Raw genomic sequence first — 26,531 nt, 5'->3', positions numbered from 1 at the left:
TTTAGCCGTCTCTATTTTAAGAAGAGAAGGCGTAATGTGTTCTGAAACAAAGAGATTCTGTCTGGATGTAGCCTCGGGGGACTGCAAGTGCAAGATTTAAAAAAGATGGATGCTTTCTGGTACTAGTCCGTCCTCTCTAGTTTATGACCTCTCTAGTTTTTTTTTTTTTGTTTTTTTTTATTATTATTATTATTATTATTTTTTTTTTTTATCGCTTCTGTCTGGTTATATTCAGCCAATCGTCTCAGACTCCCGCAAGTTTCTTATTGAGGAAATAAAACGTCCATAAAGTGCAATGATGCCTTTTTTCTAGAACACACATGAGCAGCAGATATTTTGTCCAGCGGATCGGCTGATGTTTAATAACTACCGCCGGTACTTAAATCTATGGCGTAGAGTAAAAGGAAACGGTTATATGAACATACGTGTCGGGAATGTTTATTTTTACAGGAAGCTATTTAACATTATCACTGATAATATACGGTGCACAGTAAATTAAATTCTGCTCTCTTATTTTCATCATTAAAATCGATAAACATGTTTCCTCGCACGAGATGCTTGTTATTCCAAATAGATAATTGGCAAATGTCGAAGGATGAGTTGTAATGGTACTAATGCAGCAGCACACAGTATTTAAATAGCATGTGTTGTTCACAAGGAGACCTTGATGTACAATAACAATGTTGCCGACCATCATTTCAACGTAAATGTTGAGAGAGCTCCTTTCACAGCCGCTCGCCCACGACATCGAGTTCTCGTTTTTTCTGTTGGAAATGAACCACTGTTGTATTATTATGCAGAACTATTTATAAATATTCAGAATAAAGTAAAAAAAAAAAATTTAAAAAAAGGATCTTGAGTCTTGTAAAGCAATGCTAATGTTACGTTTTAAAGACCTGGGTTAACAAGATTTTTTTTTTTTTCTTTTTTTCTTTTTTCTCTTCTCTATCCATGTTGATCTGCACTTTGTCCAAAATCAGATACAGCTGCGATCTGCAGGAGAATGTGTGGGTTTTTTTGTGGGTTTTTTTTTTATGTGCGAAAGGATATAAACTTGATGACCTTTGGGCTATATTGTGTAAGCAAATACAACCAACCGGTGTTCTCCCGAGACGTACACTGGTTCATTCATGTTTCTAAGCCCCTCTGTTAATGCAAGATTACCATTGTGCTCTGGAGTTGAAAAGGCACAGCTCCATAAACCATGCGGGGGTGTGTGAGGCCAGCTACTCCTTATTTATCAGCAGTGACACTATCAGCAGTGCCTCGTGAAAAGAGAGCCAGTCATTCAGAACAGTGGGGCCACCTTAGCTGTCAAAGCAGGATTTAGACTACATTTCCCAGGGTTGCCATGACGACTGTGGGAAGTGATTATGAAGAGAGGGTTTTCGGAGCAGCGCTGTCACACCAGTGGGTATTACCATAGTGGTTTGCACAGTGATCACCAGAGAATTACTGGCTCATGATCAAATGATTTTTTTTTTTTTCTTCTTCTTTTTTTTCTTCTGTGGTGTGTCCAATCTAACGCTGTGTTCTGTGATTGCAGCGATGCAGTGCTGTTAATTCTGTTTCTGAATTATTAGATTAATGTACCTCTTTTCTTATTTCTTTCTAGGGCAAAATGTGGTTAAATGGGACAGGAACGAGTAGACCGTGAGGATTCTCTAACCCTTGCCCCTGAGTCCCAACCGTCTAAGAGGGTGTCGGACCTCACTGAGGCAATCCTGGGCCGTTGGCACTAAAATGTCCCTAAGTGGTGGCACTGCAGGCGGGAAAGGTGTGGACTCTAATGCGGTGGACACTTACGACAGCGGGGATGAGTGGGATATCGGTGTTGGAAATCTGATTATTGACCTTGACGCTGACTTAGAGAAGGACAAGCTTGAGATGTCTGGCACCAAGGACGGCATGGCGGCACCACCTAGTGCAGTGGCAGCACTGCCTGACAACATCCGGTTTGTTAGTCCAGTGTCTGGCTCTCAAGGAAAGGAAAGTAAATCCAAATACAAGCGCAGTAAGAACTCTAAAGACAATAGTAGCAAAGCTTCAGCTGGAGACGGGGGTAAAAAAGAAACTACAGGACGGACTCAAGGGGAGCCGACGGGCACGGCAGCGATTGCGGCAGCTGCTGCTGGCAACAATTCCACCTCTGGGAAGAACATGGAAAAAGGGGGCAAAGCCTCCAGAGGTGTTCTCGGTGGTAAAAAAGACAAAGAAGGGGCTAGTGGGAAAAGTAAGAAGGACAAAACAGATGGCGCCCCAGTCGTGGCAATAGGTGTCGCGGAGAAGGATGTTGTGTCTCAAGCCCAAGTTGCTTTGGGGAATAGTCGTAACGCGTCCTTCGAGAACACACAATCACCAGACATGGCTGATGCCAATCAAATGGGGAATATTGCACTTGAATCTGTTGGGATAGTACCAGCACTGACCACAAAAACTGAACCGGAGGAGGTGGAAAATGGTAATAGTGAATGCAAGACGCTAAAGAAGGTCAAAAATGAAAAGGTACGTCTTTTACTTTTACTCTCTTCTTGATGTTGCATGAATGTGTTCGGTGTCGTGTTGCGTGTTACCGGTTCACCGACGGGGCTCCAATTATATTTGTCTTCGTCAAAGGAAAGGATTAATTCATGGTTTAATTGGGAGCATACAACGCTGTTGACAATCGGTAGTTTTAGTAGCTTGAAATACATTTTACATCACGTACTTTTGTAATTATTCTCTCGCAACAAACCCACGTACAGATACGGTTCTGTACGCTGACTTAAGCTGCTAAATAATCTGGTGTTCGTTCAATTTATATCTTGTTTTCAACCAGCACGCTTTAGGAAATGTGTGGAAGCAACAGAAATACTCTCCTCAGTTACTGCTTTCTTCGTGAGAAAGCTGTGAAAAGGGTCCTTGCGACAGTGCTGGCTTTCATCGATTGAATTTTCAGGGTATGAATTATGACAATAGGACCGAGCACTGTAGGCTTTTTTTTTTTTTTTTTTTTTTAAATTGTGCCCGTGACTCGGAGATGGACTGCATTCCCTGAAGTAGTCGAACATGTGATGCATAAAAAAAAGAAAAGAAAAAAAGACCTAGTGCTTTTCTCTTTTATTATCATACGATGAATAAGGGCCCCCCTGACGAATATGACGCTGAGACCGGCTACAGGAAATGGCCCACACAGTGCTGATGTTCTCTTCCCCTTCTTGACAGCAGAGGCTTGATTCATTTTTAAAAGCATCCATAATTGCTTTGGTATTCAAACGTTTCTTTTGCCATGTTTAAAATGAATACCAACCGGCGTCGGTCGCAATTAACCACGAGGGTGGTATGCGCGTCGCGTGAGGCGGTGAAGTAGTAACAGCAGACTAGAATATAATAGACACTGTCAGCCGTATACATAACATTACACCGGTGAAGTTAAGTAAATGTCAAATCGTGTTCCATTTTCGTTTTTTAATTTATTTATTAATTTTTTTTTTTTTTTTACTTCACACGATTTCAGTGCCGACGTTGTCGCACAAGAACAATATAGCCATCCGTGTAGCCGTTCCCCCCCCCCCCCCACACTTATCTTGTTCACTCATAGAGTTGATCTATCACTGTGTCTATTGTATGCCTCATAGCAGCCTTTTCATGCTCTCGCAGTATAAAAGACAGCAGAGCAGGGAGGTGCTGAGGACTGTTTTTGTCTGTCATCGTGTTCCATTCTTAATCCCACAAGCCCCGGCAATGCCTGGTGGAGCCGTGTGTGTGTGTGTGGGGGAGGGAGCTGGTGCAAAGCACGCCTTCGTCGTTTTTCCTGCTGCTCCGAAAGTGGCACGGGGGGGATGGGCTGCGAGGAAGCCTGTTTGATTCCTTAAATCCGGGAGAACTAGCGCATGAACACGAGCTGGAGAGCCTCCTCGGGCTGACTGCTGTGAAAGGACATTTCGGGAAAGTCTTTGTAATCATTATGTATTTAGACCAGAAAAGGCTTGGGTTTTTTTTTTTTTTTTAAGGAGAACCACATGAATTGGTTGACAGCGGTGAATAAAGGAAGAAGGTCACGACTGCTTTCAAATGGTTGGTGAAATGTATCCTTGAAAACACGATGGGGGGGGGAAAGGTTGCGATTGCATTGCAGCGTACATCAATTAGTGGCTTGAAGAGCAGTTTTGAGGTTGGCAACACCAATTAATGGAAGTGTAAAAAAACAAACACATCAAAAGGGCTTTAACCTTTAAAAAGCAACGGCCCACTGTGTGTATGTGTGTGCATGTACATATATATATATATATATATAAATATATATATGTGTGTTTATATGATAACTCAGAGAAATGTGTTGGCTGTTTTACATCCATTTCTTTCGTAATGGTGGTTTAAAGGAAAATCCATTTTCTGAAGCCGAGTATTTCACAACCTGCAGTTCCATCTGCGGCCACTATGTAAAAACGGCAGCTTAGTTCTCCCTCGGTAGGCTCGCGAGACCCTTTTTAAACAGGTTGCCCGGTATGAGTGACCAGCATTGTAAGCCAACACTTGCTAAAATTCACATTAGTTATAATGATCTAGCCTATACGCTGTACACTGTTGCGTCGCATACAAACACAACTAATGCCGTGCCCGACCCGCCCACCCACATTTGCATTTTGAGAAGGTGGTGTTGTCTCAAGCCGAACACTTAAGCGTTGCACACTTCCCTTAAATGACGGCAGCATTCGAATGCCTCGCCCGCCAACATATCTGCCGGCTTTTACTTCCGGTCATTTTTTTTACTTGATGAGAACACTTATTTAACGCGCATAACCAACACACTGATGGTTCCTATCTATTAGCGGTTTTGCAGCAGTTAGTGAAAAAGAAAACACTTTTATGTAAACGTGCGCTATTTGCATTCGTTCAAATAGGTGCGCCGCAACAGTTGCGGCATCGTCAGCCGTCCGCAGTTTGAAAACGGGCTGCTGGTTCATTCCTTCCCACCGAGTGCGCCAGCTGGGTACTCGCGGCGCGACGTCGTGTTCCTGTACTTCAGTTTGGATGCACTTTTGCACTCAGAATAGCAAGCGTAACTACGTAGGCACAAGACTTCAGCCAGTGTCCCGCAGCGATGTGAATGCCACTCCTTCATCACTCAGTAGCCAAAGTGACGTGCTGTCACTGACGACAGTTTAGATTATTTTGTATTCTGTCGAAACTCGTACCGAATTTGATGGCGGGTGGGGGGGGGTGACTGCTCCACTCCTCCCGTCAGTGCTTCATGGGAATATCGGGAGGATCGCCCTTACGATGCAAATATGACGTTACACGTCGGCGTTGGTCCTTCATTATTTTTTTTTTTTTTTTACCTCTCCCCCCATAACAAATTATATCAGGTAATGTGCGATATTTGTGTAACTATACTTAACTTTTTTTTTTTTTTTTTTTTTTGGGTATATTGTGTATATTATTCAAAAAGAAAATTAGGATAATACGACGAAGCATTATCTAAGAGAATAGTTACTCCTGGGAATTACATTTGGAAATGTGTCTCATTACATGTTGCCTGTTAATTTGAAAGAACCGGTGTTGCGTAATCCAGGCATTTAATCACCGTGTGTCACTAGCGATCTCATTCTCCACGGTGGAGGTGTAATAGCGTGACAACGTTGTCTGTGTCCTAAGTTAAAGCTCCCCAAAGCATTTGCTCTCGGATGCTGAATAAATCATCTCTACTTTCTCGGTACAAGCGCTAACCACCTTCAAGTGTGTCTCACTCTCCCACCTCTCATTATACAAATCCAGAAGGAGTGAGGCATTCGTCAGCTTCCGCGATGTGCCACTGGCCTTGATAAATGGAGCAGCTCTCATGGAAAATTACATTGGCAATGTTACTTTGAAAAAGAGGTGGTGGTGGTGGTGGTGGTGGTGGTGGGGGGGAGCGAGAAGGGGGGAGGAAGGGAGAGAGAGAGAGAGAGCGAGAGAGAAAGGAAAGGCTGCACTTGAATGAAAGAGCACACAGCCACCGCTCTGCATTGCTGCTGATGTCCAGCCCGGGGAGCGCAGGGATCTCATGAGAGCTGGCTTGAGTTCTTTCTGTGCCTGACTGACTGTTGCTATTGTGTTACAGCTCATTCCTTTTAAGTAGTGCCAGGGATTTTTTTTTTTTTTTTTTTAAAGGCTGCAGAACAGAAGAGAGACTGTGACTTATTTTAAGAAGGGGTGCAAATTGCAACTACAAGCTCACTGCAGAGGGAGGCTGTTTCGTTTACTTCGCTCACGTCCTGATAAAGATAATTCTGTGGACATCAGCAAGGGTTTGTGCTTTCTTAGCGGGATAATTAAAACACCAGAAATAGAAGTCCTCTTCTTTGTGAGAAAAAAAAAAAAAAGACGCTTGTGCTCTATGTGTGATTGTTCAAACACGTTGAATTATCTTTACATCTTTGCGTCTTGAGAATGTGTATCTGACCTAAATTCTGTGACTTCCTGAAACCAAAAATACACCATTCACACTCACTTCACTGTGTCCCTGAGAAAGGACTTGAACCTTTTGTCTTCGGCTCTCTTTTGTTCCGTTTATGTGCACAACGGAGTGCAACGCTCTGAATGCCCTCCAGGAGCTGTAAACACTTTTGATTTGCGGTGTTGTTGGACGACAAATCTTACGAAGCGGTTCTGTTGGCGCAGAACTCGACTATTAAGAGCATCGGGGAAGCCGTTCGATCCGTTTCATTGTTGGGCTTTGCACTGCAGTTAACCGCGGGTACCATAATAGAATATACAAATATTTTTTTTTTCAGTGCCGTTTAGCACTGAAGGCGAGTGTAGACAATATTGAATAAAAAAAATAATTTAAAAAAAATCAACAAATTTACTGGAGACGGGTCGTGATTTTTTTTTAGTATTTTTTTGCTCGAAATGCCCGATCCTAGAAATGTACGTTCAATGCCAGGATTACCGAAGGAGCCCATCGGTCTTTAAATACAGACCACTTGAAATCACAAACATATCGATACGAACCGCGTTTGACGGGACGTAATGTAGCAGTGAATCGCCTGCTGCTCCGCTTCGCTGCTGCTGGGATTTCTGCGTCGTTGCCGCTGTTCGTTTGAGGCGTTTCCTCCCTCAGGGAGTCCCTCACTACTACAGGGAGGGGGAAAAAAAATAAAAAAAAATTTGACACTAATTGTTTTCCACATCTGCCATTAGCTCCTGCCTTCAAAATAAAAGGAGATGCTTTGATCTCGTAGGGAAAGAAAAGCACGAGGCTACACGGTTAAAAAGAGAACGATCCAGGAAGTCGGCGACGAGACGCCGTGACTATCGAGGCCTTTTTTTTTTTTTTGGTTCATTGAGCGGCTGTTAGAATGAAGATGTGGAAATATGTAACCAACGGTATCAAGATCGGTCGTCTCTTTTCTATTTTCATTAAGTGCGGACATCCCGTGCGGTGAGGAAACTCCTTTTTTTGCAGCAGCAGCAGCAGCAGACTACGACGCATACCGCGCATACCACACATCTTCAGGCTTTACTGCGTCCGCTCCCTCGCTGACATGCCGGTGCAAATCAAAACAGCTTGTAGAATGAGTGTAAATCAAAATGGCTTGTTCAGTCACATGATGTGGGGGGAGGTGCGGGAGAGAGGAGGGGGGGGGGGGGGGAATGAACTACAGCAAAACACTGATCTTCTCAAATGCTCCCAATTTAAAGGCCGTTTCGTACAATGATGAAGGGGCTTATGTCGAGGGATGGGGACACTTTGGGTTCAAAGGGTTTGCAGAGAATACAACATTTTAATCTTAAAATGGTCTGCGAATATACAACGGCGAAAAAGTCGAATATCTTACCGCGCTCGCCAAACGTGCTTGTTGTGCAGAAGGATTACAGCTTTTCAGACAAACACAATTTAGCAGTAGTTAATGGAAGAAATGATGCTAAAATGAGAAAACATGTTAAATATTTCCATCTCGAGCTGTCGCAGAACTTTTACACAGCCTCCTAAATGAGTTGGTTGTCTCTTGTTATTTGGTCCAAACCCAAAACGCTGCCAAATCAAAGCAGTTCCAGTGTCACAAGCGTCCCAACACGTCGTCGCTGTATCTTCTTTCATTGAAAACGAAACGGTTTAAACATCCCCCCCCCCACTCTTTCAGATGACATCCAGGATCTTACGTTTCGTACATTATGATTTTGATTAACAGGAGCCAAAAAAAATTTACCTATCATTTCAATTTGCGTGGAACGTGTTTTCATTTAAACGTCGCGTCACAACTTGAATTGGCTTATTTCCGTCACTAATAAGCATCTGTGGCGACGGAGGGCACGGTCCAGTCTTTCTGCATCTGTGTTTCACTCAGTTGAAATATCACAGTTCAGGTTCACGTTGCTGTATACAATACTAATTACCAGAGAATTGTTTCCACATAAGCCTCCATTATACGAGACTCCTCCGTCCACACCACACCGCGGATTCCCATGTTGCATGAGAAGAAGAATGCAGCGGTCCACAGAGTTCCCGGTCTCGTTGCACAGGAAATCCTCGTCCACAGGCGCTGCTGCTGCTGCTTTTTTTTTTGTTGTTTGGAAATATTTAATACTGGAAGCTGGTATTTCCAGTCATAAACACTGGCTGTGGTCACCTTGACCTCAGTGGATGTTTAGTTTGATTTGTGTTCCGTCTGCTTCCTTGAGGCTTTTGGGATCTGTTGTCGCTTTCGATATTGAGTATAAAGTTAGCTCGCTTTTACCGCAAGTGCGAGCGTGAATAATGAAAACTTTGAGCCGGTTGTTGTTGGAATGAGTCGTTGTGCGAGTCGCTCCTTGTCGTTTATGGATCCGATTTTGTAACAAGAACCTCGATGGCAGTTTTTCATCGACCACTTGATGTGTTTTCGGATTTCTTTTTCAAAGTGCTCACTAAAAAGCACTTCCTCTCTCGGTTATGTTATCACATGCGATTTTATTCTCATATTGACCCGAGGACATGTATTTCATTCATACAATAATTACCGTGCAACAAATGCTTTGTATCAGGGAGTCTTGATCAAACTGTGAATTGTGTTCATAAATCATTTCTGACATTTTTCCCAAAGCGAATCAAGGGGCGTATAAACTTTCAGAAGACTTGCCGGGAGTGTAAGTGCCATAATTTTGCTCCTTTTTTTTTTTTTTTTTTTTTTTTTTTTTTTTTTTTTTTTTTTTTTAATCATGTGGAGGTTTGGTTTCTTTTAACATCAATATCATTCAGGAACCTTGGTTTAATCTTTTGTTTTAAAGAAAAACTGCCCCCCCCCCACCGATGTCACTCAGTCGTACAGTGAAACGCAACCTTAAAAAACATCATGAAGAATTCATGTGAAGGTTTGCTTTCTGGGAGACAAAACATATTTGGCTACTTTTGCAGAAAGCAATCACAGATCTGTCAAACAAAGCCCCCGTCACGCTTTGTCTTTGCCTCCCTGTCTTTCTCCCTCCTCAGCTTTCCAGGAGGTGTGTTGTGCTGTGTCTGGATCAGCTTGCTATGAGGGAGGCATGGTGGGGAGGGGAGGGGGAGGGCGCTAAGGCTTGTACAACTAATTCAGCTCATGAAAGACTTATGCAGAGAGAGCAGCTGTCTTCCATTGTCAGCCTGCAAATTTCCAGCTTGCCTCATTTTGCCGCTCGACCAGCCGGAGAGTCGGGGAGGTGGAGAGCGGGAGAGAAAAGCAACCAAAATAAGAGGCAAAACAACAACAACAACAACAACAACAAAAAAACAAGCCAGGGAGGCAAATATCTACACTTTCAACTCGATGTAGGCCGGGTTCTGTTTTCTCTATTTAGGACTGTGGTGGGTGTGCAGTTGGACCGAGGTCTAATAATAAACCATCAACCTATTCAGACCCAGTGTGCAGTATGCAGACAGATAAAAAAAAAAAAAAGGGCTGTGCTGTGGCGAGAGGGCACATGAGGGGTAAGAGGAGGACGAGGGGGGTGGGTAAAGAACTGCCTTGAGATTAGGAGAGGAGGGAGGGAAGGGTTGAACAGTGTTATGAATGGATAGAGTCTTTAACCCCCCCCCCTCCCCCCCACTACCTCTCCCCCAACACTGAATAGTTTGTCACAGGCTGCTGTGGCTGTATGTGGAATGAGAGGAGCTGGCTGAGAGCTCTTGGATTCCTGAATCCTTGAGGCATGTGGTCTGATTAGCAGAACAAAACCCACACAGTGGGGAGGAGCAGACGTGGCTCCCCCCCCCCACACCCCTACCCTCCCACACAACCACCTCCCCCCCCCCTCTTCAACTGGAATTTTCTCCCAGGGAGGAAAAGTGGTGGCTCAAAGTTTGTACTGACTTGCTACGGTTGTAAAAAAGAGTTTTTGGGAATTTCTCACTCGTTCCTGAAGGGCTTTGTTTCTGCACAGTCTCTATTGTTTCTGCCATGTGAGAGGAATTTTCTGCACTTAATTCTTCTCTCATGGTAGTTCGACCATTAAATGTGGACGTTTTGTGGTGCAGGTTGGAATAATTATCAATGCTGAAGCGGCTTTGACCGAGACCAAAATATATATATATATATATGTATGTTCTTAGTCTAAGAGCTTATTGCCGCTTGTGGAAGGTTTTCAGTTAAACAAAGACAAAGTTAACAGCGAGGCAGTGTTTGAGCAAGAGTGATTATTCAGAGGATTACTTGCCTCTTGCCCTTCTTTCCTAAAGCTTGTTTGCTAGTTCGTTAAATGGAACGAGTTAAGAGAATCAATCACATTTCTGATGTTAAATTCTTAACCATACCTTGTTTCTGTTTCTCTGAAGTGTACTTTGTTTTTCCCCATAAGAGAGACTCACCACTTTGCTTTGGTCTTTCTTTGTCCTGCATCAGGAGGTTTAGTCAATACTGGTTTTTTTGTTGTTGTTGTTTTTTTTTCCTAATGGAATCCAATGAAACTGGAGGTCATGTCGCCGGTCTGATGGGAGAAGGTCGGCGTTTTGCGGTTCCCGAACTTGACGTCCTCCGAATTAGTCCACCGGCCTCTGAGTTTGATTTTTTTTTTTTTTTTTTTGTAAAAACATCACGCAGCTTCTATCTTTGGTAAATGAAACGATAAGTGTGTACGCGCGATGAAAAAAGAAAAACACGTGTTCCCGATTTATTTGACCATTTTCTCTTATTCCCCTTTTATGGCCTCTCATGCCCAGCTTTTTGGGATTCTAGCTTTAAAAGTAAAATGTTTTCTGACAGAACGTCTACCAGGTTGCTCGCTCAAGCTGACTGCCTGCTGCTGCTGAGTATCTCGTCCAGACAGGATGATATACTCCAACCAGAGAGTAATGTCATTTTTTCCATACCAAAAGAAAGAAGAGACACTTTGAATTCATTTCAACGGAGCGTGTCGAAGCTTGCAGTGCAGACTCGTCAGATTCTTAACACAGTTATGCACACCAACTCCCACTGTGTGATTATCTATAATTGCCCTAAAAATACCACTCGACTGGTTGTATAGCCTTTTGGGAAAACGAGTATACACATTAGTGTATGGCATGTTTTGACTGTTTCAGTTTTGGGTTTCATTGGAGTGTCTCCTCTTAGATCATTTTGAATAACGAAAAGAGAGAATAGAAGATATGGACAACAACAACAACAAAAAAAACATGTATTTGATCTGTTAAGTGAATAAAGCACGAGTGACCCTGCGGCTTTACAAACATTGTTATTGTCTGTCTTCATTAAAAAAATAAGCAGAAGTTGTTTATTACTTTGGAAGAAGACGTGTGCAGTAGTCGGTTTAGCTTCCAGGTGCTTCAGATATTTTTGTTATCACGGTCTTCTTAGTGTCAACTCTTGTTACACGCAACTCGGCATGTCGTTTTGCGCTCGGTTAAACCCTCGCCGAGGTAGACAACTGAGCAAACGCTCATAATGGCTAATCCATTTTCTTATCTGTCAGATGGTGTTGTTTGCCCGTGTCAGCGTGTCGTTTTCTGTCTGAGGAGCTTCTCTGGGTTTTCATCCCTCTCGTTACATCTCGCAGGACGTCGTCAAAAAGGGCCGTCCGCCACCGAAATAGAGCAGCGAGTCGACATTTCGGCACGAGAAATCGGAGAGGCAAGTCCGATCATGTCCGTGCGTTCCTCTGCGCTGCGTCTTGCCCGAGAGCCAAACTGAGAGGTCAGCCTCGAGAGCAAAGCTTTCATGCAAAGCTTTCCTCTAATCCAGTGACTGTCGTGTCCGTTTGGAGCATAATTGAATATCGTCTGTTTAAATTTAAATAGCTTGCTTCCGTTTGTATTAAAACAGAATTGAACAATATGGAGCTCCTCTCATTTCTTTTTATGAGAAGTGTGCGTTAGAGGTTTGGTGGAGTCTGCGCATGAGTGCGCATGCATGCATGCTTCCAAGCTCGGAAGTACAGGGCTGAGATGAAAGGATTTTCTTTCCCATTCTAATCCACACAGACAGCCAGGCCCTTGTGATTATTCCCGCCCCTTCTCTCCACTCATCTCTTTGAATACTGGGTCTTTCTAATTCACCCTAAAAAGGGTTTCAAAAGGGGATTATACTGCTGATAGAAATTAAAAGGAGAACACGTCCGTCCTTTGGGACCAATGTCAAACATTTATGAGTTGACGGATTGCTTGCAACTGTGCACAATATAGGACTGAGTTTGGAACAGTTGTAACTGGTTTATGTTATTGTAGTGGTTTTTAAATACTTAACTGCTGATATCATGTTTTTGTTTTTTTAATTACATCTGGAGAGTTTATAAATGTTTTCTAGGTGCTATTAAAATATATTCCATATTTTTTTGGTAGCAGCACCAGAGCATATGTCTGCATAGACTCCTCTTTTAGAAACAAACAGTTTCTTTCTATAAAACAGTTTTTCTCAACTAAGTGATGTTCTATCATTCAAATTAAGCTAATTGCATTTTTTTTTTAATCTCAGAAACTATCATTATTATTGTAATGCTAAAAATTACTTTTCAGTATATCATCATGAGTATCATTAAAGTCGACAATTATGTGAAGAAATTATTTTCCAATTAATTCAAAGAGTATATAACTGCAAAGTAGGGATGTCACTGAGGTATAAAAGCAAGACACATTAAATTCTTTCAGTAATTTGAGTGGATAAATGTTGGCAAAGATCTTCGTTCAAGGCGTATCCCGTTTTGTTCAGCCGTATTTGCCTTGGATTTATTTATCTGGCTTTTATGAAGGTATCAGGTTGAAGCTGTTCTCGTTAACATGTTGGAAAAATGGAGCATTTTTAGAATGAGCTAAAGCATCTTGTGGCTCCCTGACCTGGGCCTCGGACCAACAACTTAACGCTTCATCACCACTGCATCCCTTAAATCCTCACCGCAATCCACCGCTCGTCGAGAAAAAGACAAAAAAAAAAAAAAAAATATATCAACTACATATGCTTTAAGTGTACAAACAGCGTTGGATTGACCTGTTCCCCCGGCCCCCAACCGAAGTGCTGCTTTGCTGCCAAGTCCGTCCAAACTTGATGACATGTAACTATTTGACTTTGGCATCGAGGAGTCGGTCACTGTTTACATGGCATTTTAGATTTATGTAGCTGGCAGAGGCACTTTGATCAGGGCCAGCCTCGGCCCACGAACGGGTGAGAGCATTAAAATAACAATATAAAGACTTATGATGAAGTTATTGTCAGCAGAACAAGCATTTAAGCCAGCTCTACACTGCAAACGACTCGGCCAAACATTAACTTCAAAGTGCATGCCTGGTTTGGGAAATATTTTAATGCCAAGTGAGAGTCGTAATAGAGAGAGCCCAGCTTAATAGCAGTCCCACATCCAGCGTAAATTAGACAGGGGACTCTGTAAAACATTTTATGGACTAAATGTGGAAAAAATATTGAATTTGACACCTTGTACCTGAGACATTTTCTCCAGCTTTGGCCTTTTATTCCGCCTCTTTCTCCAGAAAATCAACTCCTCCTATTGCAGCGCACTCCCATTGCAGACTTTTGAACCCTACGTCCTATAAATTATTTGTATGTGCATGATTTACCGTATTAAAAACCTTAAATGCCATAAGTGATAAATGTAGGTTGTCCTCTGCTTATGCCTCTCTTCAAAAATTGGCCGCGTGCCAATGACTTTTATAGTCTCCAGTGTATGAAGGTTTGATTTTCTCATGCTGTTTCCTTTCCTTAAACAAGAGTACCACATGCATCAAAGTCACCCCTGCCACAGCAGAGTCCTCTTATGAATGCTGATATGCTCACTAGAGACTGCATCAGTGTCCTTGAATACAGAAGCGTTGCATTATCTGTTGTAGGCAGAGAAAGAGTCCCCTGTCAAAACGTTGTTCGTCCTATCTCCGCCGTGTTTTTCCTCCCATCCTTGTTCCAGACTCATTTGGTCAGCAGTCGTGTCGGTTGCTTTTTTTTTTTTTTTTTTTCTTTTTTTTTCTTTATTACAGTTACGGGTGAGGCTGTGATGTGGGTAGCACTGCAGGAAATACTTAAGTTACCATAACTGTTCAAAGAAAAACATTTAGGAATCCAGGTGGATATTACTCTCTCTGAGAATCACCATTGGTCGACACCGTAGAAACTATTTTCTTCCTGGGGTCGACTCTCATTCATAACGAAAGACATTTTATCGTCCCCAGTATACAACAAAAAAAAAAAAAATTAATGTCTTTGGACTGCGAGGAAACCAGAACCACCTGGAAGAAACCCATAACAAGGAGAGCATGCAAACTCCACACTAAACGTGTCTGGCTACAACCCTACGTGGTTTTAAACCTCATTTTGAGGTTTCCAACTGAAGGAGATTTGACCCCCCAAAAAAAAAAATGGTCTCAGGAGGGGGGGGGGGGGTAAATCTTGCCCATTGTGTTGGTCTATCATGTATGTTCTTATATTCCTGGTAGACGTGTTTGTGATGTAAAATACATAACGTAACGGTTCACACATTTGCTGAGCTGAATAATAACGTGGTTGTTACGAAGGACTCGTTGGAGAACTGCTTCGTGTATTATTAACCTTTGTGCAGGGCTGGGTATCGTTCAAAATGTTTTTATATCGGTACCGGAATGATACCACTTATGTCAACAACAACAACAACAACAAAAATCAATTTTAAGAAAAATAAATTGTTCTTACACTTTACACATCTTTAGGTTTCATGCAGTTTGGAGGGGGAGAGTGTAACACGGCATCTTCTGTAGCTAAAGTTAACATTTCACTCTACTGATCTTCCCTAAGTGCCTCACATGGAAGCTTATTGCTCGATGCTACGATTACCCGACGTTCCCTAAATGCCTCTCACGCTATCAGTAGATGCTGGTTAGCTGGCTATGCACAGAGAAGCCTCCAGCGACTGCAGCACAACAGACAGTTTTGTCTTTGTTTCCAAAGCTCACTGCAACTATATAAAACACTGCAGGAAGCTTCTGATAACCTTTTTTTTTTTTTTTTTTTTTTTTTTTTTTTTTTTTTTTTTTAAACCTAAAGATGTACCACACGCTGTTTTATCTTGGGCATCTGAAACAACTTATGAGCAACAACAGACCAAATTGTCTTTTAAGGTGATAAATATTCTTTAGCTCTGTTTTTGGCCTCTACCAACCCCTGAGGGAAATATCTGGCTATTTAGTTGCTAAATGCTCCGCTATGTTTACCAGCTGGTCTCTAACTGTCTGCTGCTGAGCAGGTACTCTTCTGTAGGTGTTTTAGGGCTTTTCAGCTGATAAAAGCTGCCTGCTGTGGGAAAAATAAACACTATTAGAGAATTGGGCATGAACCTCAACTGTAAGGGTGCTGGCCAGACGGCTTAACAATTTGCTGAAACTCGAAATATTGCTAAAACAAAAGCTGCAGATTGAGTTGATAATTCTCGCGGCCCCTTTCACAATCACATTATCAGTGTGATTTTGACACATTATTACAATTAAAAAATTGATTACAGGAGTGCTAAGTATAAAGTTTGCAGAGACGTGTTCTTGCTTTGGACGATATCTGAACCCGTAGATCTTTGTTTCAACTGTGTAATCATTTTAGACTGGGAATAAATGAAGTAGAAAGACATTCTGCTGGATTCCTGCTTTTTTTTTCTTATGGTACTTGACAGGTGCGTAGATGTGATGAGAGCTTGATGGCTTGGCGTGCTTGGACTTATTATTCCTCTCAAAACTGGAAGGACGTGGCAGACTTCCTGAATTATTGCTGCCGAGATTGCTTTTTACTCTCCGCCAACTACCCATTGGACAACTCCCCAAGTATGCTCTGCTTTTTCTGCGATGGTGAAAAAGGCCTTACTGCGTTTCACTATTTCCAATTGTCCCAAAAGAGCCTTAGTGTGTCGGGGTCGTGTCAAGAAGGGAGGACGTGTGAGTGGATCAATAAAGGTGGAGTTAATATGGAAATGAGCTGCGGTTTGTACTGGAGGCAGGGGAGTTGTTTAGTCCTTGGCGATGAGCTGAGCTCGCACATTCAATTATGTTTCGTAAGTGGGGCCTCTCTGTCCATCTGGAAAACTAAATTATATTTAATCATATCCATTAGGTTTATGTATCCCTTGAAGAGGGACATTTTGCTGTTAAATCCATTCGCTTAAGTCATATGTCACAATTATTAGGGTATTTTTTTATTGTTGATAATATAGCCTAGGATATTACTGTGGAGGTCCTGGGAATTTGGTTATTGCTGAATAATGGGACATTTAATATACCGGGAAAAAAAACATGATGCAAGAATTCATAGGCTTTGCTTCAGTGCTGCGTGGCCCTCAGACTACATGTTCTGATCTGGTGAAGATGAATTTATACGCTTTATAACGTTTTAGATGTGCAGTTGTTCGCTACAGAGCTTGATTGTTCTTCACTGAAGTCCAGAGTAAACATGGAAAACCAGTCCGTGACTTGTCAAGTGCGTGTTTTTGAAAAATTTCTAACATATAGTCTTGAGTTGAATTATTAATTCCGATCTCATCTCAAATCTAGTGTTCAGTATGAATTATTGAGCACCAAAGAGGCAAAGTGCTTAAAAATTGACTTAAGAAAAACTAATAAAAGCCAAGTATAGTACGAGAAATATATTTTTGCGTGTCCCTTGGCTAACCAAACTTGTATAGTGTATGAATAAACTGCATCCACAGACACGTGAAATACACACGTCACACTATGTTAAAAGGCATTTGTCTTGAACGAACAATACATAACACGAACCCCGTCCGGCTCCGAAGACTTGTCAGTTTGACAGTAAGTCCTTAGGATAAATAAAGATGGAGGTATCATCTGTGTTTATGGATGGCAGCTGCAGGCAGGGAGCAGGACGACGGCAGAGGAGGGAGGGAAGGAGGGAGGGAAGGAAGGGAAGGGAAAGGGGGGAGGGTGGGCTACAATGACTGCACTGACTGTTTATTTTTATCAGGGCATTAGCAGATTAGGCACTCAAACTAACAAGGTCATCAAACTCTGATGGCTGAGAGCAGCAGACCTCCGCTAAGCGGCTGGCTGAGAGGGGAGATTTGGTGTGATATAGTGGGTTTCACTTTACTCCCGCTCCCTCGACATCACCGCAGCCTGACTTTATTAGTGCTTTTAATGATCTGAAGGGCACAGATATAATTTGTTTAGAGATTCCCCACCGGCGGCTGCAGCGCGCGATGGCTTTACTGTGTTGCGCTGACAAGTCGCCGCATGTTGTTTGATTAGTGTCTGAGAAGCATTTGAGGGCTCAATATGCTTTTGTTGTTGTGCCAGAGTGGATCTGCCGTGCAGCTTTAAGCCTTTTCAAACAGCTTTTTCTTTTTCTTTTTTTTTTTTTTGATACTTGCCAGAGTAGATTTTTTTTTTTTAATTTATTTTTTTCTTCTCCCAGGTGAGCTTGTTTTTGTCAGGTGTCACACTCCAGAGAAGGTTTCTCACTTAACTCTGGATTACATCCAAGTCAGTTTTGAACTATAATTATCAAAAGAAGTCATGGACGTTGCCGTGTGGATCAGAAAATAAACCGTGGGGTAACGTGTCCCGCCGCACTCCTCCTCCAGTGACCTAACTTTTCATCTATTTTTTCCCCCTCCCGCCAGTGAGAGTGTTGAAATGTCATGTGGTTTGAGCCCCAGCGGTCATTGCCCCCCCCCCCCCACCCCCCCCTTCAAAAAAAAAAAAAGGTGTATTAAGGTGTAGAAGTCTAAAGGGTTTTGAGGCAGTAGTGCAGAAACTACTGGCACTCAGTAATAGTGCACATCACCGTCCATAAAGATAGACATGGTTCAATGAGACATCCAGCAGTAGAGGTCAATCAGAGTAGCAAGCCCCAGTTAAAGTAGCAGCATGAGGGCCACAGCAGCGAGTGCAGTTCAAGCACTATTTGCAGAACAGAGCGCGGTTCACTTCTCCACATGCACAGACACGCATTTCTACTCCTGCAGCCAGTGGATTTAACCTTTGCACTTTTTTTTTTTTTTTTTTTTTTTTATCTGAAAAGCTCAAACCTCTACTGTATTTTTTTTTTTTTTTTTTTTTTCCTACAATGACAAGCCAAGAGAGGAATTTGGGAGTTAATCATGACATTCTTAAAGGTCATCTACAAACAGTGGTGGAGCTATATTTAGTTGGTTTTTTTTTTACAGTTTAATTATTTACAGTTCAGCATAATGCCAAATTCAAGTTAATATATCATCCAGTACTGTTAAGTACTCACAGTCTGGCAGCCACAAAATGACATGTCTGTGTTGCGGTAAGCATAATATTCATTGTTACCTTTTTTACTTTTTTTTTTTTATGTAGAAACACAAAACAACCGAAAGTAATTTGGGATAACTCTGAGGTTTTTTTTTTTGTTTTAAAGAAAAGTGTGTTTATTGATGTGTGGTTTAGGATTGTCTTTCTAATGTTTGGAGAAGGCACCACCCACAGCAGAGCGTCAACACAAGCGAAACAGACTAACAGAACATCTATAAATAGTTTGAGGTTAGGGGCTCTGGGGAAATCTCACAGGCTGAATAACAACTTGTTTTTCTTGTATAATATGTGGGACCAGTAAAATGTCTTTTGTTACTTGGCTGATAAGGTTTATGGATAGTGTGTCTGTGAGCATTTCTTTTTTTTTTTTTTTTTTTTTTTTTGCTCTGCTTAGCGCAAGCCGCTTTGGGCTTTTGAATGCAGGAAGGTAGTAGCTACCTGAAGCTGGAGTTTCAGTCACAGCTGTCATGCCCAATCGTAAAACATTAAGTACGCTGCACGGGTTGCTAGGTTCTTTTTTTTTTTTTTCTTTCTTTCTTTCTTTCTTTCTTTCGTTTTTGTCTTTTCCATTCTGATCTCACGAGCTTGTGTTTGGCCAAAGCCTCAGACTTGTAAGAAGTCTGAATCATTGGTATTTGGGCGGAAATCTAGGTGGCTGAGCTGTTGATGACAGCCTCTCAGTTTGTTGTCAGGTTTCCCTTTGCTGTGAGATAAGATTTATGACTATGGAGAGGGGCTGGCGAGAGAGAAATCCTCCCAGGCTCAGCTTAGCTTATCTGGATTTCTACTCCCAGCACAGCTTCTCTCCCTGTCGGACGCAAGTGGGTGACCTTGACAAGAATGTGGCTTATTGTTGTAATAGATACTGTTGTTGTCAGCTGACCTATGGTCAGAGTGGGAGGATGAGAAATGGGGAGAACGGGAAGAGGAACGCCAGCGAAGCCCCGAATTAGCATGTAGATAAGATTAAGTTTAAAAACATGTTACAACTGATTAGATTTTAATCTTCCAACATATTTACGGTATTTGAAGAGGAATAATCTCATCAGAGCTGCAACAATTAGTCGATGAACCGACTTTTTTTTTTTTCTTCTTGACATTTTACCGATAAAACAACAATAATGGCAGGCAGATCGATCAATAATGAAAAATAAATATTAGTTGCAGACTTCTATGCCAGTATTCAGTGTTGCACTACAACTCAGGCAAATCTTTTTTTTTTTATTTATTTATAGAGCCTAATATTATATTCTCCTTAAGAAGCTTTAGATTTTGCTGAGAATACAGCAGCCTCCGTCCTTAGACGCAGGGATAAGTTGCGTTATTATAAGAACATCCAGCCGCAAACCACCGACTGAAACCACAAACGATCTTAGAGCCAGGCACAGAGAATAGTTTTGTCCCTAGTTTTTTTTTTTTTTTTTTGGTATTATAATAGAGTACAGATGCATTATGCTCTGGCAGTTCCTCCTATAGGCGTCCCACACATAAAGACATAAAGGGATATTCAGGTTGCTCTGCCTCTGTATGGAGAGCCTCTCAGCCCTCAACCATTTCCAACAGCCCGCCCCAGTGCGCTGTTCCAAACCCAACCCCCCACCCTGTCGAACAAACAATACCAGGCCCGGGCTCAAAGCAGCCAGCTGAGCCAGAAAAGAGAGGAAGGAATTAGGTTGACAAGGTCAAGCTGAACCAAGACAAGAGGAAAGAGTATCACACCACCTGCTGTATGTTAGCCGGTCAACCAACCAGGCTTCCAGCACCGACTGCCAAAAAAAATCTTGAGTTAAGCAGCTACAAAGGATGACGACTTTTTTTTTAGTAAGTAGTTCTCCGTTCTCACTTGTTTCAGGAAATGCCATCCGCCATAGAGATAATGGAGTTTCTCTATCTGCTCGTTAGCCAAAACCGGTGTAACTCGCTGGTGTTTTTCTGTACATCTCCTTCCGCAGACGGGCAAATGATTTACGAGTTGGTTCGTGTAATGATATTATGGCTGCAAGGAATAACAATATGTAGCATTTAATAGTCACGTAATACAATATCCACAGTTTCGACTTGGCACATCACACTTATGCGGTCTGTGTTGTTCACTACAGCAGTTACTTGTCTTTCTATGAGGGATCTGAATGTATTTGCAGCCGTGCTCGCGTTGAGGCTTCTGGGGTAGCTTTGTTGGCTTCCAGCTGTGGTCCAAACTCAAAGGTCTCTGCAGTTATTGAACGGTGGACGTTCACGGTGGATCCAACGGACTTTCGTGATCCTCTTGATTCTTGTAGCGCCATCTTGAGGTTAACCTTTGCGGTTCTACGTGACTCAACAACTGCTGAAAGGAATGCCGTGAAATTTGGTCCAGATATTCATATCCCCCTCGGGATGAATTGTAAGTTCCATTATCCAATTTATTTTGCTCAGTATGTTTGTTTATGACCACACAAAAAAAAAACCCTGAATAATAATAACAGTCCCATTAGCCTCAGCTGTGCTTTCATGGTGCCAAGTGTCAAGATTTGAGTATACCAACACCCTAAACTGAGATGCTGTGGTTGAACACTGACTGACTCTTGGAGTCTTCTGTTAGTATGTGAAAGCAGAAACTTAAACTGGGTGTGAAGTTGCTCTTTAATATTAAAAAAAAAAAAAAAAAAAAAAAAAAGTACAGACATATAACACATGGGGATTGTAATACTTGTGTTTTATTTTCCTGTTTTTTTTTTTTTTTTTTAATTCTAGTCACCAACTTTATTGCTGAAATTTGCCGACGTGGCACTTTTGCAGACAGGAAGACAGGATAAGACCATTCAGACACTCAGAAAAGTTGTAAACAAACCCGCCAGTTGTTTTTTTTTTGCCAAATATGGGTCTTGTTTTACTTTTGCAGTTGGATCGTGGTACTAACAGGAAGGGAGTTTTTTTTTCCTCTGTGTGACTTTGCTTTACTGGGCAAATTAGGCCACTGCTTCATAAGTGAGCAAATTGGTAAGCTCCACTTATCTTGGCTCAGTTCTCTACCCTGCGGTCTCATGTGCCTTCTGTCTTTTTATATCACTTTTGCTTCCCATCATGTAGCTGGTAGCTGCAGGAGCAGCCTCCTGACTAATGTATGTTGTCCTTTCATCAGCGAGTGCAGATGTCTCCACAGGTAAAGCCTCTCGTAAGAGGTTTCTCTTTGACAAAGCTTTTCATGCACCTTTCTGCTTCAGTACAATCAAAGCCTCCCAGTAAAGAAAAAAAAAAAAACAACAACAAAAAAAACTATAATGTGTCACACTGAAAGCGTTACGAGTCTTTGTCACAGTTGAGCTGTGATCCGCGGCGGTCGCTGAGATGAAAGTTTACTCGGTGCTGCATATGAAGCTGTTGCTTTTTACAGAATTTTTTTTTTTTTTTTTTTTTTTAATATTTAGCCGTTCCATTTCCCACCTTGGAGGTTGTGTTGCGTCATAAAAAAAGATGAGCTGCAATCTTAAAGGTCGGTTTCATTGCTGAGATCAAACGGTGAATCACGCCATCGCGGTAGCGTTACGTTTTGTAAAGGTTGGTTTTTTTTTGTTTTGTCTTTTTGGCTCCAAGGTAAAATACAAAACAGGTTTTACATGACTTCTAACTTTACTCCGACTCCCCTCGTCTGCTATATAAAAAAAAAATATATATCATTTGTATGCGTGGTGGAGAGCTATAACGTTAAAAGAGTCATGTGGCAAACGGCTTCTTTGTCAGACAATAACTGTGTAGATTGAGATCCCGGCTTGCTCATTATAGCTCCGAAGAGATTGTAGGTCGCGGGTGACCGACTCCCATCGCAGCTTAGTTTCCTCCCCGTATTATTTATCGGTGGTTACGCTTCCCCGAAAGCACAATTAGCAGCTAAAACCGAGAAGAGTTGCCTGGAAACTGAGTGCCTTTTGCCAGCTGGTGGTCCACAATAGATGTCAGGTGTTCCTGTTTGTGTTTTCTCTCTCCGTTTCTGTGATCGCGCTGAGCTTCAAAGAGAATGACGGCGTGGTTTCAGAAAAAAGAATTAGGCCAGTGTTCAGTGTTTGAAAACAGTCGGCTCGGCTTTCACGACTTGAAAGGGAACCCAGTCATTTTATGCCCTCCCCCCCACCTCCCCCTCCCCCTCCGCCCCACCCCCCACCCAGCTGATTTGAACGTTTTAGTAATCAAATTAGGTGAGACTTGTGCATTTGTTTTCAATTGTAGCTTAATGCTAATAACCATGTCACTTGAGTGCTCTCAATAACAGGGCTCGCTTTAAAAGCACACCCAACGATCGTGTGGCTGATAATCAGACTCCGCATTGCAGTTGTCTGGACCGATTATAATTTAAACGCCGCCGCTCTTAAATTCATTATGCAGATTCGACAACGCGGCGCGGATTACGAGTCCCAAGTTGTTTGCGCGGTAGCCGGATGAAGACGGCCGGGGTCCCTCTTTTTTTTTTTTTTTTTTTTTTTTTTCAGACGTTTCTCCACCGTGTGTCAGCGGCGTTGAAAGAAGCGCCGACCAGAGCCGGCGAGAAGTGTAATCTCCAGCTGGCCTTCGACCTCAGTAACTCACCAAAGATGTTCACAGGCTTCGGCCCCCGGAGTCAAAAAAGAATTGCATAATTGAAGCAGGGACACTGAACTTAGCCGGCGAGTAGCACTTCAGCAAGGGCTCCTTTTTACTTAATAATGGCTCAGTGTCAGAAAGAATTACGTTTTCTCTTTTCAACACGTGGTTTTTTTTCCCCCGCTTTTGATGTTGAAAACAGTGTTGAATTTCTCGGGCTACAAAATCTGTGCCGTTCAGCGGTTAAACCAGGGGTGTCAAACTCATTTTAGTTAAGGGGCCACATACGGCCCACTTTGATCTCAAGTGGGCCAGACCAGTAAAATCATAGCATAATAACGCATACGTAACGACAATATTTCTCTATGTTTAAATCATTGGTGAAGGTTTTTGGATGATAAACCCTATTTTAAGGTCTTTCTACGGTAAACTAGAAACATAAAGAGCAAAAACTCAGACATCAGCCCGCTGTTTATCTGCCTGGGCTCTCCTCTGCAGATTCCCCAGCAGCGATCGCTTCTTCCTCCGGAGCAGACGTCGCATTTACGCTGTTTTTGAAGCAATTACTGGATCGATTAAAAAAAAAACAAAAATTACAAAACGTTTGTACTCATAAACCTCCATATTCTCATAGAAATGCACTTTATGTCTTTCTGTGATTTTCACACTTAGCAAAGTCATCCGGCGGGCCGAGCTGGACCCCCCTGGCGGGCCGGATCCGGCCCGCGGGCCGTATGTTTGACACCCCTGGGTTAAACAATAAATTAAACAGTTAACATTGGCCAGTGAAGAGCAGCCGTAGTTCCTTTCAGACGGCAGCCAGGAAACTATCCATACGTCGCCGTGGACTAAATATTTATTTACTTTGCGACGATTCAATTTTCAAATGATTTCTGGGATTTTTTTTTTCTTGCAGTTTAACAACATTGACATTAGCATAGTAATACGTAGCACTTACAAAAAAAACGTCAAATTAATGGGCGACACTTGGCACCCGTATTTATCATTTAAAAACATTTCGTAAAGATTTAATAAATGGTTTATCAATTTTTTTTTCCACAGAAAAATATTGCAATAATACACGATGTCTCGAAATAACAATACAATGCAACAAAACTGCAACTCGGGATGAAAACCCAATTAAATAAAAAGGCAGTGTTGCATTGAATTACAGGCATAAACATATTGTATAACAGAAATATGCTAACAGCCAGGTTGAGATAACCGCAAGCGCCATTGCCTTGGTGCCAGCTTATGTTATTTTAGCATTACATATATATGTTGTTGTCACATATTTACATTTTCACAGTCGTGTTGGTTAAATCTTAATCAACCCTTTTCTTTGATATTGAATACTATAGATATTCTTTTGTACAATACATGCTCTTTCAATAAAGAAATGTCTCTTTTTTTTCTTTTTTCTTTTTTTAACTAAGACACCAAGGTGTTTAACAAATTTGTATTTTTTTATTTTTTTTTATTTTTTTTTTTTTTTTTGTAGTACATACAGAAGGAGATGATAACCCACGTATGCAATCAATCTGAATGATCCAGCACGCATTTTGTGACCTGACTCAATGAGCTGACTCCCATTTTAACAACATTACAACCAACTGTTCTGCAAAGTAGAAAGATAAAGAAAGCGTGAGCATGGGCACATGAAATAGGACAGCATGCGAGGGAGAGGAACTGCTTTTGGTGCTCATGTTGTTGCACGCTCCGAAGCAGAAAAAGGACCAGGAAAAATATGTAATTCTATGGTTTAGCAGTGATGCTTATTGAACAAGTGTTGCAGACATGATTCTCTGTGACCGGCAACAGCAGTCTCGTATGAATTTTTAAACCATGACCAGAACATTTATTATAATCCCGTGTTAAACATGAGCTTGGTGAATGAAAGTGGTTTTAGTCTTAGGGCCGCTGTTAAAAATGAATCTGGGCTTTCTATCCATAACTATTTTAGAAACAATATCCGTGTTACACGTCACATCTTACATAAAATCAAATCCAGACCGTAGATATTTTTAACAGGTTAGGCATGGCTGGTCTCATGGTTCTCCGCGTCTCCCACATAGTGACTCAGCTTGTTCTGATTGGCAGTAAAATCCCAACTGATCACGAGTTGAGAGGTTCTCCAGTTGTTATTTTCCCTGCCGATATAAAGGAAGGTTGTTCACTGTTAATCACACGAGCACAAACGACTCCTTGATTCCCGTTTGGGTTCCCTTTTCCATCTGCCAATCCCGACAGGTGTGCTCTGCAATCAGACAAAAAAACCTCTTATCTCCATTTTCTCCGTGCCCACTCCCCAAAGCGTAGCTCTGTTCACCACTATGACCAATAGCGTCCGGCTGAGCCAGATCAGACCCCGCACGTTCTGCCGTTCCAGTATCCTTAGATCCATTTTATTTGTTACCGACTTTGCCTTAGTACAGCTATAGCAAAACTATTTTTTTTTCTTGTTTGTAATCAGAGAGGAGAAGCCTTAGACTGTATATACAATTGGACCTTTGGGTCTGAAAAGTGAAACCAATAAAGGGCCTTAAATGTGTAATACCACTGAGGGCCACTAGGGGCAGGCTTTAAAAAAACAACAACAACAACAAAACAAAAAACAACTCTGGCTCCAACAGACACCCATTAAGAAAGCGTCAACTTCTTTACTGAAATATAGTCCACACATTTTTTTTCCACAAGTCACTATGGTGTCATCTGCTAATTTTACTTCTTCTGATCAGTATTCTGGTGCCCTACATTTTAAATCTTTATTTTGTAATTTTTTTTACAGCATTATCCGACAGGATGAACAAAAATAGGTCAATTACAGCACCTGCGTCTTCACGGACATTTTGAAAAAGGAATGATGACGGAGAAAAGGTTTCTAATTGCCCCTCACCTCCCTCTGAAGGCGATCTGATGATCTCTGATAATAGCAATACGATATTATGAAAATACAGATCCATGTAGCAACTGATAACAGCTGCTCAGACATTTTACAAACTGTCAGTCAAGGTTAAGGCTTTCTACTTTTACAGCGTGCTGACCCGAAGCGTTGACTAAAATAAAAGATTCAAAGCATCATTCGGTCAACTGTGTACGGCTCCCCACTGTCCACGAGTTACAACCAAGACAGGTGTCTCAGTATGACAGTGCAGTGTAATCCTTTTCATAATCCTTGTCCAAGCTTAGTGCTCAATTTCTTAATCCCAACTCTAATAAACAAGTTAAAGCTGAAGTTAATGTGTCCAGTAAAAAGTGCAGCACACATCCATCTGCCACGGCCGAGTTATTGTGCGATCACTGGAAATCCAGGCAG

The 26,531-nt window shown here is 41.9% G+C and overlaps 1 protein-coding gene across 4 annotated transcripts in view; it reads left to right on the top strand.

Annotated features, from left to right (window-relative positions):
• znf609b (zinc finger protein 609b) overlaps nucleotides 1-26,531 on the top strand; it is a 75,596-nt gene that overhangs the window by 21,725 nt on the left and 27,340 nt on the right. For all 4 annotated transcript variants that reach the window (XM_069165643.1, XM_069165644.1, XM_069165642.1 and 1 more), the window contains exon 2: nucleotides 1,616-2,505. In XM_069165643.1, coding sequence (XP_069021744.1) covers nucleotides 1,744-2,505 — 762 coding nt within the window. In that variant the 5' untranslated portion in view covers nucleotides 1,616-1,743. The remainder of the gene's footprint in view (nucleotides 1-1,615; nucleotides 2,506-26,531) is intronic.

This window comes from Embiotoca jacksoni, unplaced genomic scaffold, assembly GCF_022577435.1.
Source record: "Embiotoca jacksoni isolate LCO1_2020_lvr unplaced genomic scaffold, fEmbJac1.0.p SCAF_35, whole genome shotgun sequence".
In the NCBI taxonomy this organism is placed as follows: domain Eukaryota; kingdom Metazoa; phylum Chordata; class Actinopteri; family Embiotocidae; genus Embiotoca; species Embiotoca jacksoni.
The sequence above is the reverse complement of the archived record's forward strand: the minus strand, read 5'-3'. Positions and strand labels throughout refer to the sequence as shown.